This window comes from Bombyx mori, chromosome 15 (assembly GCF_030269925.1).
Source record: "Bombyx mori chromosome 15, ASM3026992v2".
NCBI classification, from domain to species: Eukaryota; Metazoa; Arthropoda; class Insecta; order Lepidoptera; family Bombycidae; genus Bombyx; species Bombyx mori.
The window spans coordinates 13,346,165-13,359,978 of record NC_085121.1 but is presented as its reverse complement, the minus strand read 5'-3'; the positions used below and the strand labels follow the sequence as shown (position 1 = coordinate 13,359,978).

At 38.1% G+C, this 13,814-nt stretch overlaps 2 protein-coding genes across 2 annotated transcripts; one reads left to right on the top strand and one right to left on the bottom strand.

The window, feature by feature from the left end:
* Window positions 1–4,125: 4,125 nt before the first annotated feature.
* On the bottom strand, window positions 4,126–8,170 carry LOC732964 (archease; the record flags this gene model as incomplete). Its single annotated transcript, NM_001046962.1, is given in 3 exon segments — window positions 4,126–4,565; window positions 7,846–7,870; window positions 7,983–8,170. Coding segments are annotated over 3 exon segments (480 nt in total). The 3' UTR covers window positions 4,126–4,174.
* Window positions 8,171–9,716: 1,546 nt separating this feature from the next.
* Window positions 9,717–12,559, top strand: LOC101743665 (uncharacterized). The gene is made up of 4 exons (XM_004922950.5): window positions 9,717–10,174; window positions 10,856–10,945; window positions 11,440–11,547; window positions 12,325–12,559. Exons 1-4 carry the CDS (start codon window positions 9,947–9,949, stop codon window positions 12,463–12,465), a joined length of 567 nt encoding a protein of 188 aa, XP_004923007.1. The 5' UTR covers window positions 9,717–9,946; the 3' UTR covers window positions 12,466–12,559.
* Window positions 12,560–13,814: the final 1,255 nt, after the last annotated feature.

Genomic DNA, 13,814 nt, shown 5'->3' with positions numbered 1-13,814 from the left:
TTAGGCAAAAAGGAGTTGTGATAAATTATACCGGCACTAAGCCATCAAATAGTGATCATGCCTTTTTTAAGGATTGGGGCATTGTCTAGTTGCTGAACTAGGTCTTAACTAACGTAATGACCGCTTACGATTATTAAAAATAATTAATTTTTCATTGAAAGTGACAATGCCATTGAAAATCCGCCTGTTTCTGTATCTTTTAAGCAACGCAACGCGTGCCTTGCGCTGGCGATCGTTCAGTTCGTGAGGCCCCACTTATCAAGTTCTTTTTTACCTTGCACATTGGACGCAAATGGACCAATATACTAACGTTGAAAGCTGCTGCTAACGCAACGGTAGATTGTGTATCGTCGTCAGCTTCCACTATTGCCTTGAATTCGTCGCTATTAACTTTAGGTTTCTGGTGGCCTCGGGTTTCATTTTCTAGATCAAAATTTCTATGTCGAAACCGTTCAAATCACTAATCGTGCGTTCGTTTGTAATGTTCACTCTGTACGTTGTTGTGAGCCGTTTGTGCGGTATTGCTACCGCGACGGAACACGTATTCGACAATTAATCGTATGATCGTCGTAAAAGATACAATTACAGTGAAAACAAAACACTAATCAATAAACAAATGACTGAATTAGAAAATAAAATTAATTTCAATTTAGAATTTATAGCCAGCTATAGATAGATAAATTACGTTCAAATGACCAGACTTGTAAAACGGAAACTTCATAGGTAAAGAAAGACCTATTACTACGTTAGATCCAGAGTCCTATCATGGCTCAATAGTAAAAAATTCACGCGTTTCAGTTTAATGTGTAGAATAGCGTCATAGTTACCAGTTATTCCAAGACAGTTAAGACTTCATATTAGTACTGTGTGAGAGAGACAGTAGTATTAAAATACTGTAATGTCTGTGACTTTGTTCATTAGTTCTTTCACGCAGACCACGCTCATCGCCCTATGTATAAGCCGGTGCTAATTAGGAAGCCAATGCACGTCATTTCGGACTCTCCCGATCCACTATCGGCGCTTTTAGGTAACTCAAGCACCGGTCGCCATTCTCATCGAACCTGTCGCTTGTGACAAAGGGCTCGGTGAGCAAATGAACCCTCAGACTAGGCCCACTGAGTTTCTCGCCGGATCTTCTCGGTGGTTCGTGTTTCCGAGCACTGCTCTTGCTAAAAAGAAGAAGCCTATCAGTGTGACACTATTTATGTAAGATATGCACCTTGTTTCATGTAAGGAGGATATTTGCCAGACTTTCACCTTTTATTTATTTATTTTTATTGCTTACATCGGTGGATGAGCTCACAGCCCACCTGGTGTTAAGTGGTTACATGGTGGGACATGGACATCTACAACGTAAATGAGCCACCCACCTTGAGATATAAGTTCTAAGATTTCAGTATAGTTACAACGGCTGCCCCACCCTTCAAACCGAAACGCATTACTGCTTCACGGCAGAAATGGGCAGGGCGATGGTACCTACCCGCGCGGACTCACAAGAGGTCCTACCACCCGTAATAATCTACCTACCTACCACCACCTACGCGTTGGGGGCGGTAGGCGGGGTATCAACACATGAATACCTCTTCAAATTATCATGATTTTTCATCCATCACCATTCTAATAGATAAAGCAACGAAGAAGGTAAAAGAAATGCAGAGTTTTTATCGGATAGGCATATGCTTATTAATTATTACTTACCTATGTGTGTATATTTCAACTTTCTAAACCACAAACAGAAGCAGTAGATTTTAATTTATTTTATTATTTTACATACATACTGAAATTACCCATCCTATAAATAGATACTACTTAAAATATATCTTATATTTTTCATTTGTAGTGTAACACTAATTAAGAATAGATTTTACTCGAGTTCTATCCAGAATGGATTGATACGGCTTACATTACCAAATAGACATTTTCCGGGAAATTCGAATGTTACCCGCATATTATATTCATGGAAAAAACGAAAAATTTTCATGTTTATTCTTGATACAATATTAATTAATATTTTAGGAGTCGCAATTTACAAGTTCACACCCATACGAGGCACCTAACCTATATCTAACTGCCGTGTCACTAACTCACCTCGATATTATTTACACACATTATTTTAGTACACATTGCTGAGTACTAAAATCTCTAAAACTAACATTTGTAAACAAATAGGTATAATCTAGGTACTTTCACCACAATATCCTGGACACAACCGTGTGAAGCCGTATCATCCGTTTTTTATGCGGACTAGACGGAAAAGTGTAACTAGGAAAAAACGACACAAAAAACCGTCATTTTTTATAACCTTGTAGGCAGGTGAGCATACGGCCATCCTGATGGTGAGTGGTTACCGTCGCAAATAGACGTCAGCAATGCAGGGGCAGAGCTAAGCCTTTGCCTACCGAGATCTTTTTGCAGTGATATTTCAGGCATTTCCCGAGCACTTAGGAAACTGAAACTTCTTCCTATGCTAAAGAATATGCAATATTATTTTAATAAATAATAAAATAGTGATATTATTTTTTTACTAATGAATAATATTTATTCACATTTTATGGTTCGTTTATTTATTTTTCTTAGTTCATTACGTCATACAAACACAAAAAAGATACCTAGCAAATGAACTTTTTCCAACCATAACATACATCTCTTTTTTTTTATTATCTTATGATTAACTAATAGTTATTTGCTATAATTTGAATATAACCTTTATTTGAAAACCTATTTGTTCTATTCTACATTTATTTTCATCATGATTTTGTTTCTCTACGTGAATGTCGGTGATAAAACGTAATAAGGAATTTGTAGAAATTTGTTTTGATTATGTTTCTGTACCTATGTCTCTATCCGATGATTTGCAAGCGAAGTAAATTGTTCCTTGGAAATAAGGTGACACTACAAAAGTTGCATACGCCCCATCATGACCTATACAAGTGTAGTGTTCGCTCACGCGGCCCGCACTCACTTAAAACCCCTTCAAATTAGTCAATCACGTTTTTGCAGGATAGCCGTCGGAGCCCCGTGGTTCGTCAGGAACATCGACTTGCATGACGACCTGGACCTAGAATACATGAGTTAGTATCTATAGTCGGCATCAATGCGCCACTTCGATAAAGCGGCACGACACGAGAATCCTCTCATCGCGGCCGCCGGGAACTACATAGCCGATCCTGCAGACCAAATGGTAAACAGTCTACTTCGCCCAAAACACGTGATTTCGGATCCTCCCGATCCACTAACGGTGCGTTTAGGTACCTCAAGCACCGGTCATAGTAGCCGCTCGGCGAGTAAATGAACCCACAGACACAGCTCACTGAGTTTCTCACCGGATCTTCTCAGTGGGTCGCGTTTCCGATCCGGTGGTAGATTCTGCAAAGCACGGCTCTTGCTAAGGTTCGTATTAGCAACGTCGTCAGGTTTGAGCCCCGTGAGCTCACCTACTAGCTCGGCGAATCTAGAATAACCCCTCGAGGTTACTAGAATAGGTAGGAAAAAAAGCCTATGTCATCATCATCATTAATTATCATCACCAATGAAAAGCCACCCACTGCTGGAAATAGGACTTCCTTATGTTTCGTCACAATAATCGGTACAGTGCTGCAGCTCAAGAACACGGGTTCGGTAAGTAGTTCCGCAAAATTATTACTACCTGCTCCTACCTAATACTACCTACTACTACCTGCCTGCTGAATTGGAACCGAATCGAGATAATATCAAAAGTGTATTGAAGTTCCTTGTTTCACATATTCCCTACATTTGTACTGCATTTCTTCATATCCTTCGGATCCTTGATATAAGGGTTTCTTCAAGACTATTTTTTATTGCTAAGACGTAAATGTCGCCACCCACTTTGAGACCGGAGCTCTAATGACTCAATTTTTACAGTAATATAATATGGTCGCCTTACCCCTCAAACCGAAACGCATTAACTGCTTCGCGGCAGAAATAGGCAGGATGGCGGTACCAACCCGTGCGGGCCCAGAAGATGCCCTAGCAAATTTCATCAGGGAAAATGTTAATTGCCAGCGAGATCTGACTAGCGGCAAAGTCGTATCGCTTGATACGAGTAAGTGTCTTACACCTTTACCTTACGACGATTTCAGTGCTTTGGAAAAAAAATTAAACTTTAAAAAATACAAACGTATATTTCTTGAATACAAAAAAAAAATAAAAAAAATTATATGTCAATGATAACAAACACTTCGTACTTATTGTCCTTTGGATCGTCAATGATCTGCATGGCCGAGTAAGTTATAGCTTTGACTTCTGTGCCTTGGGGATGTTTGCCAATTACGAACTCCTCGCCGTAACACCTACACACTATCTTGAACTCTTGCGTGTTAAACTCCGTTATGACTAACTTCTTGCATATCAAAAATGGTTCGTAGGAGAATAAAAACAACAGTTCGTCGAGGAAGTGGTAAAGTAATCCCATGAGATCGTCAGCGCTCGCTTCGATGGTGTGAACATCCTTGATCTGGACGTACTCAAGCTCGGTCATGTAACCGAACATCGCCATCCCGCACTGCTCGAAGGCTTCTTTAAGACTGTCGCCCCATGCGTGTAATCTAGAAATGTAATAAAAGTTATTATTATTATTATTATTTTTTTATTGCTTAGATGGACGGACGAGCTCACAGCCCACCTGGTGTTAAGCGGTTGCTGGAGCCCATAGACATCTACAACGTAAATGCGCCACCCACCTTGAGATATAAGTTCTAAGATCTCAGTATAGTTACAACGACTGCCCGAAGCCCAAGCTTCAGACCGAAACGCATTATTGCTTCACGGCAGAAATAGGCAGGACGGTGATACCTACCCGCGCGGACTCACAAGAGGTCCTACCACCGTCCGTCCCATCTAAGCAATAAAAAAAAAAATATTATTATTATTTTGGTGTACAATTAGCATTGATTTTTAAATATTTTATTTAGTTAAAGTTTTATAACAAGTTTTTTTCGAAAATCCTCAAGCAATTTCTGAATAATTTGTGAAAATAAACTCAGCACTAAAAGGATTAAATAATGAATTAGCTTAACTAGACTCGTTCTACATAACTCAGCTTAGCCTAGACCTATCCTAAAAGTGAGGTATTTTTTTTTTAAATATTAATGGAACGAAAATATTACAACACTCCTTGACTATATTATATTTAAATTATAAATCACGTGGCATTACAATATGATGTTGTAATAATAAAAAATAATTCTCATTTAATTCAGGTAATGGAATAAACTAAAGATAATATGAATTTAAACTTTTATGAAAATGTAAAAAATAATGGTGAAAAGGCTTTATTTCGTATCAAATAAATACCGAAACTCGCATAGTTCCGTTGCGACAGAAAAGACCGCATTGTCTATCGGAAGATTTGCAAGCGAAGTAAATTGTCCCTCCGTAGTAAGGTGACACTCTACAAAACTTGCATACATCCGGTCATGACCTATGCAAGTGTAGTGTTCGCTCACGCGGCCCGTACTAATTTGAAACCCCTTCAAATCATACAATCCCGTGTTTGCAGGATAGCCGCCGGAGCCCCGCGGTTCATCAGAAAGTGGGCCTCCACGATGACATAGACCTAGAGTTCGTCAGTATGTATCTAAAATAGGCAACAGTGCGCCATTTCGAAAAAGCGGCACGACACGAGAACCCTCTCATCGTGGCCGCCGGTAACTACATTCCCGATCCTGTGGACCAAATGGTAAACAGTCATCCAAAACACGTCATTTCGGATCCTCCTGATCCACTAACGGTGCTTTTAGGTACCCCAAGCACCGGTCATCGTTCTCTTCGAGCCCGTTCTTTGCGACGAAGGGCTCGGCGAGTAAATTAACCCCAGACACAGCCCACTGAGTTTCTCGCCGGGTCTTCTCAGTGAGTCGCGTTTCCGATCCAGTGGTAGGTTCTGCGAAGCACTGCTCTTGCTAGGGTTAGTGTTAGTAACGACTGCAGGTTTGAGCCCCGTGAGCTCATCTACTTGTTAGGGTTACATTGAGATGGCCTCCCAAGGCCATCAGCTTAGGCTTAAGAAAAAAAGAGCGCGTTGGGGTCACTTACTCGTAATGGCTATACAGCGTGTCCTACAATCGATATATCAACCCGAAACGCTGCCACAGTATAAATCACGTTAAGAATGTAAAAAAAGTATCGAAATCTTAATTATTAGTTTCATATAAAAACAAATTTAATAATTGTTTCAACTGTTCGATAACAGCCCTGAATTTATACAACAACAGTACTATTAGACCATTCATTCAGTTAAACGCGTCAGAAAGAGATAGACAATAACAAATACGAAAAAAATTACAAGCACATTAGGTTCATGAGGCTCAAAAACTCAAAAAACCAAAATCAAATATCAAACTTATTACGGCGAATGTTATTAAATACCACATTTATTGCAAGGACAAAAGAAGCTGCATGAAGTACCGACATAGTCGGAGACCGGCGCCGGAGGGATATTCGTGTGTGTGTGTGTGTGTGTTGTGGATTTCAATTATTTTGGAAAGTTCTACAAACTCGATTAAGTTGGTAGCACTATAGCGATGTCCTAAAATAAATCCGAAGTTGTTGGGATTTTTTCTCATCGCTAAGATGGGTGGACGAGCCAAAACAATTAAAATCTACGTAATTACTGGTGGTATGGCGTCTTGTGAGCACGAACGGGTAAGTACCACCGCCTTCGTCCGGCTCAGATCTCTCTAGGAGGTGACCTCCCCCGGGTGAACGTTTCGGGGCGACCTAAGGGGGTGAGGCCGCGCGGCGCGCTTTTTGTACTCTAGCACGCTGAACATGAAAACAGTTCTACGGAACTGCTATGTAAGAGGAACCGGTTAGTGGTGTATCGCTTTCCGAACTGGCAGGCAGATTCTGGTCCAGCGGGGTATTCCGAGACACCAGAGGCACCGCCTGGAGTGGCCAGACGGGCTGCCGTACCGAGATGGCCGACGTAGAGTCGTCGACTATCACCTCGACGACCCGTCGGTCGGGCGTCTAAAGGTGGAGCCGCAGATCTGGTTGTATTGTTGACTGCGGGAATCCCCCTAGTCTGCCCGGGTTTTGACTCCGGGTGGTGGGCGGTCGTCGGGTAAGAGACCGAGGGGTGTCGCTTGAAAGAAAAAAAATGTACCATCGCCCTGCCTATTTCTACCATACAGCATTAATGCATTTCGGTTTGAAGGATAGGAGAGCCGTTGTACTATGAAAACGAGATTTAGATCTCATGTACAAGGCAGGCAACGGCATTTACGTTCTTGGTGTCGGGCTATGGGCTTCAGTGACCACTTATATGGGACACCCTGTATATACGCCTCGTCAACAGCAATCCCTGATTTATAAATTTTCTCCCTTGTTTATTTCGCATGATTCTATCCCTACATAACATAAGTTATTTGCGAACATGTGTTGGGTCATGTTTTAAATTGGAAAAAATTATACTAGCCAGAAGAATAGATCCAAAGCGTCATCAATGATTAGTTACTGAAAGTCTCACACAGTGTAGTGTGAATGAGAATTCCCAATTTACACAAAAAAGCCACCTTGTCGTCTAATGGCAGAGACCAGTTCCTCATTCCAGATTGAAGATATACCTATATAGATGTTTTACAGATACATAGACATATAAAAAATTACACATCATTACATTTCACATTGTAATTAAATTTTAAGTACCTACATGGACTGAGGTCAAAAAATACTATTATTTTGCATTAATTTGTTTTTTTTTATATATAGATATGTAATCAATTATGTCTGAAGTTTAATTAGATTGATTCACAATACTATCTCAATACTACATCAGTAGCTTTAAATTAAAACTAAAATATAACACATGAATTAACCACTTACTGAACATCAGCAGTATGGTCCAAATCTGCAAAATTTACATTTACCTTATATTTATAAGCACCAATCATCACAGTAAAATTGCAATTCAATCACATAAATTTATAGGAAAAACTATAATTTAGATACTGTATACTCACATTCATATTTAACAGGAGGTATATCATAATATTCTTCGGAAATACCGCCTAATTCTTCATCCATTATAGTTTTTAATAATGTAACAAAATTTTACTAATATATGTGTTTACGTACAAATACTCTTACTTCACTACCTTCATTGATAATACAATTTTATCACTACATAAATTCTTCAACTCTCTCTCTGCCTTGAAGAATTATGAATCACTGTCCATAGATTATACACTTAATATATACGAGAACTGTCACTGAGCAAGATTAAGTGTCTAATCTATGGTAAGTAATTCTACGTTAAAAGACTTTATGAATCTTGGCTCAATGAATTTGGCCCCTTTTTCTTTGTTATCGGATTTTTTTTTTATTTCGTTGTCCGTCGTTTGTTCGTTAATGTTCGAATGTAAAAAATGTTTGTTCGTCTTTTATTTATATAAAATTAATTAAACAAGTGATGACCCTTAAGTGGGCCCCCCTTACTAGATATGTTAATTTTTATCGCTCAGATTAGTTAATTTGCATCAATTATTGTTTGTTCGACAATTATTGGTGATTATTCGATCATAAAAACAATTAAATTCCTAATTATTAATTATTATATATCTAATAAGCAAACCATGACCTCACGCCACCTTTTTTTGATTTTCAGATTTTTTTATTTTTAATTATTTGTTCATAATTAGTTCGTTAATGTTCGAATGTAACAATTTAAGCTCACCCCAGTAACTGTTGAGAACATTACTCTTGAAGTTGTAGACGAATATATACTTATATACCTGGGACAGGCAATCCGATTAGGTAAGTCCAACTTCGCAAGAGAGGTCAGTAGGCGGATCCAACTCGGCTGGGCAGCGTTCGGTAAATTAAAAAATGTGTTCTCGTCCAAAATCCCTCAGTGCCTGAAGATCAAGGTATACAACCAATGTGTGCTACCAGTGATGACTTACGGTTCTGAGACGTGGTGCTTCACAAGAGATCTTTTTAGGAAGCTCAGTCACAGCGAGCTATGGGGGGGCTATGCTTGGTATTTCTCTACGAGACCGAATCAGAAATGAGGAGATCCGTAGAAGAACCAAGTTGCTGACATAGCCCGTATGATTAGCACGCTGAAGTGGCAGTGGGCAGGCCACATAGCGCGAAGATCGAACGGCCGATGGGGCAGAAAGATCATGGAGACCACGTACTGGCAAGCGCAGTTTGGGACGGCCACCTACGAGATGGACCGACGACCTGGTAAGAACCGCTGGGTCACGTTGGATGCAAGTGGCAACGGACCGGCCGCACTGGAGATCACTTGGAGAGGCCTATGTTCAGCAGTGGACAATGGACAGACTGAGATGATGATGATGAAAAGACGACAATTTTTACATTCGAACATTAACGAACAAATGACGAACAATTAAAAATAAAAAAAATCTGAAAATCAAAAAAAGGTGGCGTGAGGTGATGGTTTGCTAGATATAAAATAATAAATAATTGGGAATTTAATTGTTTTTATGATCGAACAATCACCAATAGTCGTCGAACAAATGATAATTGATCAAAATTAATTAATCTGAGTGATAAAAATAAAGATATCTAGTAAAGGGGGCCCACTTAACGGTGATCATTTGTTTAATTAATTATAAATAAACAAAAGACGAACAAACAATTAAAAATAAAAATAAAATCGAAAACCAAAAAAAGGGGGCCAAATTCACTGAGGCAACTTACTTCAATGGAGATTCACAGGATGACTTTTTTTTTACAGGAAGACATAAGTTATTTTCATAGACCTACTTCAGTGGTTATTTTGAGTAATTTGACATATGGCACTAATTGACAGTTCGAAAACAATTTTTGAAAAACAATTGGTACCTACAAATACTTCGAAATTTCGATATTCATTTCTTTTCGGTAATAGATATTTTTGTAACAAATTTTAACCTACACGTTTTGTATTTTCTTTTACGTAGCAAAAACATTAACAATGGATCCTATAGCAGTTTTACAAAGTAGAATTGAACAACTAGAAGCTAAATTAGGTTTGTCTCCAGAAATATCTATAGATGGTCAGCAAGGTGACTCTGTTACTGCGAATCTTTTAAGCGCTGCACAAGCCATCAATAATGCAACGGCAGGACACGAAAAGCTTCATGAAGCTATGCAAATGGCCTCAGAGTTGAACAACTATAGTGATCCGAATTTCGTTGAAAATGTAAGTGCCGTTAATAACCATTGATAATCCTTACGTCCCATGAATTTCTTTCAATGCATAATTAATTCTGAATTAAAACCCTATATACCTTTTGTAAAATTTTACCAAGTATGTTTAACTCAAATTTAAATCCATTTTCTCTTTCCATACAACTAGTTTATAGAATTTAAATTTCATCTGATATATTCAGACTTATCATTAAAGTAGTGACTTATAGTCAGCATCTGTTGTGCAATGTGTGACAAATAAGTCACAAAGTAACATAAAGACAAGGTAACATTCTCTATCAGACCAAAAAAGAAAGTAGAAAAATAACTGGCTGGTCTTAAACAAAAAATTAAAATATTTTTTTTTTTAAATATATCTCATTGGACAAGTGAGGCAACATATGATCTTGTTCATGATATTCAAAGTTGTAAATTAATAAATATTATATAAATTTAACTCAACAAAGACTTTGACCTAATGCCTCAAAGTACACATGACTTTAACAGCATTTTCATCAAATGAAAAATAATATATAATAATTTTTTTGTTGCCTTTGAAGATTGCCTTAATTAGGCTCACTATTGATTAGTGATTACTGTCTTTGAACTGCAAGCTTATCTGTCTTGCCTATATAATTACCAAAATCTACAAAAAAATTGTATAATGTTGATCTTATCAGAATGTTGGTTACAGTTGCAGAAGAATGATTTACATAAACAAGAAGTACTTGCAGCTGAACCAGTGATCAGACATCACTGTCGCTGTATGCAGCAATGTAAACAGGTCAGTAGATGAGTTTGTTACAATTCTGTCACAATATACTTATAAACTGGTTGCTAGTGCTGTTTAAAAACAAGCTCAGACTAGCCGGTGTATTTTAATTATATTTTCTGTTGTGAAGTTCAGTAAAATTGGTATGATAATTAACCTGTATTCTCTTATGAATTTTTTTACATGGCTGTTTAGATAGTTGCATCCGAATTTATAAAATTTTCTACTGTATTGTAAGGCTTGGTTAAAAATTGAATCTAAATCAAGTTTATGATCAAATAACAGGTCAATATATATTAGGTACATACATAAATGCATGTTGGTAACATTATTACCCTAGCTGGGTATTTGAGAACAGAAGCCATGTGATGGACATTGAGTTTCTTATTTAGGTCCACCAGTGTATATAATATGTACTAGAAGAAATGACTAGCACAGTATTTTCTAGGGATATGGTTAATTTTAAAAGATTAAATACATTGGTTGTTTGAATTTCTATGAAATAGGCAACACCAGTTCTGGAGTCGGAGGCCATACAAAAAGCTGCTCAAATGCAGCCCACTGTAGACAAGATGCACGCTGCAGCTGCAGAAGTAAAGGCGGAAGCTGATGCAGTAAATACTTTTATAAAATTTTTATATCATTTTTATTGCACATTTTTGCTTTTTTACTCCTTTTTGAAGGCAGACAACCAAATGGGCTACTTAATGGTTATCAGTGGGACTGTTACTCATAGACAATAGCAGATCCATTCTCTCTCTCTTCCTACACCGTTTCCTACACTATACTTTTGTAGTGTATTATGGAGTCAAGGACGGGGTTTGTTTAGACACTTAGCTAGGGCGGATAGGCAAACTTGAGGTCTCATCACAACAGGAGGTTTGTCAAGAGCTGCCTGTGGGACCCCAAAGTGGCTTCTTGTCGATTTTGACAAGTACCGTAACCTGTGTTCTAATTGCTTCTACTAGTAACATCTAACAACGCCGAGAGTGAGTCAGCATGATTCATGAATATATACGGTTTTCGAACTCAATTGAACCTTCTTCATATGAAACACATCCACTATAACTGCTTTTAGGCATTCCAAGAACTGTTGACCGTTTTCGTCGATTCCGACGAATGCGACAAAGGGTCCGCCGTGAAAATTAACTGACAGACACAGCCCATTAAGTTTCTTGCCGGATATTCGCAGTAGTCGCGATTCTCAACTTTGCCTCGAACTTTTTATTTTATTGATAAGAATACCAAAACCGTCATAATAAATTGTATTCAGACTTATTTAAACCCGAATACCCAACCTAATTTTTACTTTTTTTAAATTCAACTGTTTCAGTTTAGTGTTTAATAAAAATATGTATGATAAAAATATAATATTGTAAATGTTTATCCAGGTATCGCATGGAATTCAGCAACTAGCCGAAACTTGCGGATCGGCCGCCAATGATTCATCTCAGCAGTTGGCTAATGTTGCTCAAATGGTGGAGAAAGTTGAAACAAAAATGTTTCCTAAACGAAGGAATGGTCTTGATTGAAAAAGCTTTAAATTTATAACAGAGATATATTTAATAAATCCGAGGTGCTAGCACCAATGCTTAAATTTTACTAATAAAAACAATGGTACTCTTATTTCGTTGTTTTTTTTACTATCTGTTCTGTTGTATCTGCAATATTATCATAGTGCACAACTTCGAAAATCTGAACACTTCGAGCTCTTTAAATGGTTACTGGAGCCCATAGACATCTACAACGTAAATGCGCCACGCACCTTGAGATATAGTTCTAAGGTCTCAGTATAGTCAAAACGGCTGCCCCACCCTTCAAACCGAAACGCATTACTGCTTCACGGCAGAAATAGGCGGGACGGTGGTACCTACCCGTGCGGACTCACAAGAGGTCCTACCACCAGTAATTACGCAAATTATAATTTTGCGGGTTTGATTTTTATTGCACGATGTTATTCCTTCACCGTGGAAGTCAATCGTGAACATTTGTTGAGTACGTATTTCATTAGAAAAATTAGTACCCGCCAGCGAGATTCGAACACCAGTGCATCGCTCGATACGAATGCACCGGACGTCTTATCCTTTAGGCCACGACGACTTTAATGCATCAGCAGAGTGCGCTGCTGTAGTTGGAACTTAGAACATTCAACGTTGTGCATTATGCCGCATAATGCGCTCTAGTGCTGCAATTGGAAAACTACCTTCAATAATATTATAATAAATTTAATACTTTATTAAGCGCCTTATTCACGATCCATCTTGCTGTACGTCCCGCCAAGGCCATGCACGATGCACGATGCATTTAGCGCTTTATTCACGATCCATCACGGCTGTACGTCAGCTCAAGGCCGCGGTGCTGGATGTATCAAGCGCGAACAGAATAAATCGAACGAATTAAATGAGAGGGTTTTAATTTATTTAAAATGCCAGCTGTTTTATCAAAACGCCAAAAATGGGAGTCCTTCTGATGTTGTCAGCAGCAGCAGAAGAGAGGCAAATAATAGCAAGAGGTTTTGGATGATTTTTTTAAACGTGCAGAGTATATTCAAATAATTAATATCATTTTTTACGCACGCTATCAATCCTTGCAGCTTCCCCTAAAATGGGCCTAAAAAATTGTAATAAGTTTATTATTTTTTGTTTATTCATATTATTATAGTCTGCGCTTGAGACATTTCACAAACATGTGGAACTTATATCTTTCAATAAATGAGTCGACTATTATCAAAGCCGGCAATCTTACTTTTGGACAATGATTGGTAAATCAGAAAAACGAATTATTGACTTTGTATTCCATTGGCAGTCACAAAACTCTTCGGAACGACATCTTAGATAAATAACAGGTTAACTATTAACCTTTATTTAATGCAGGTTTTGAA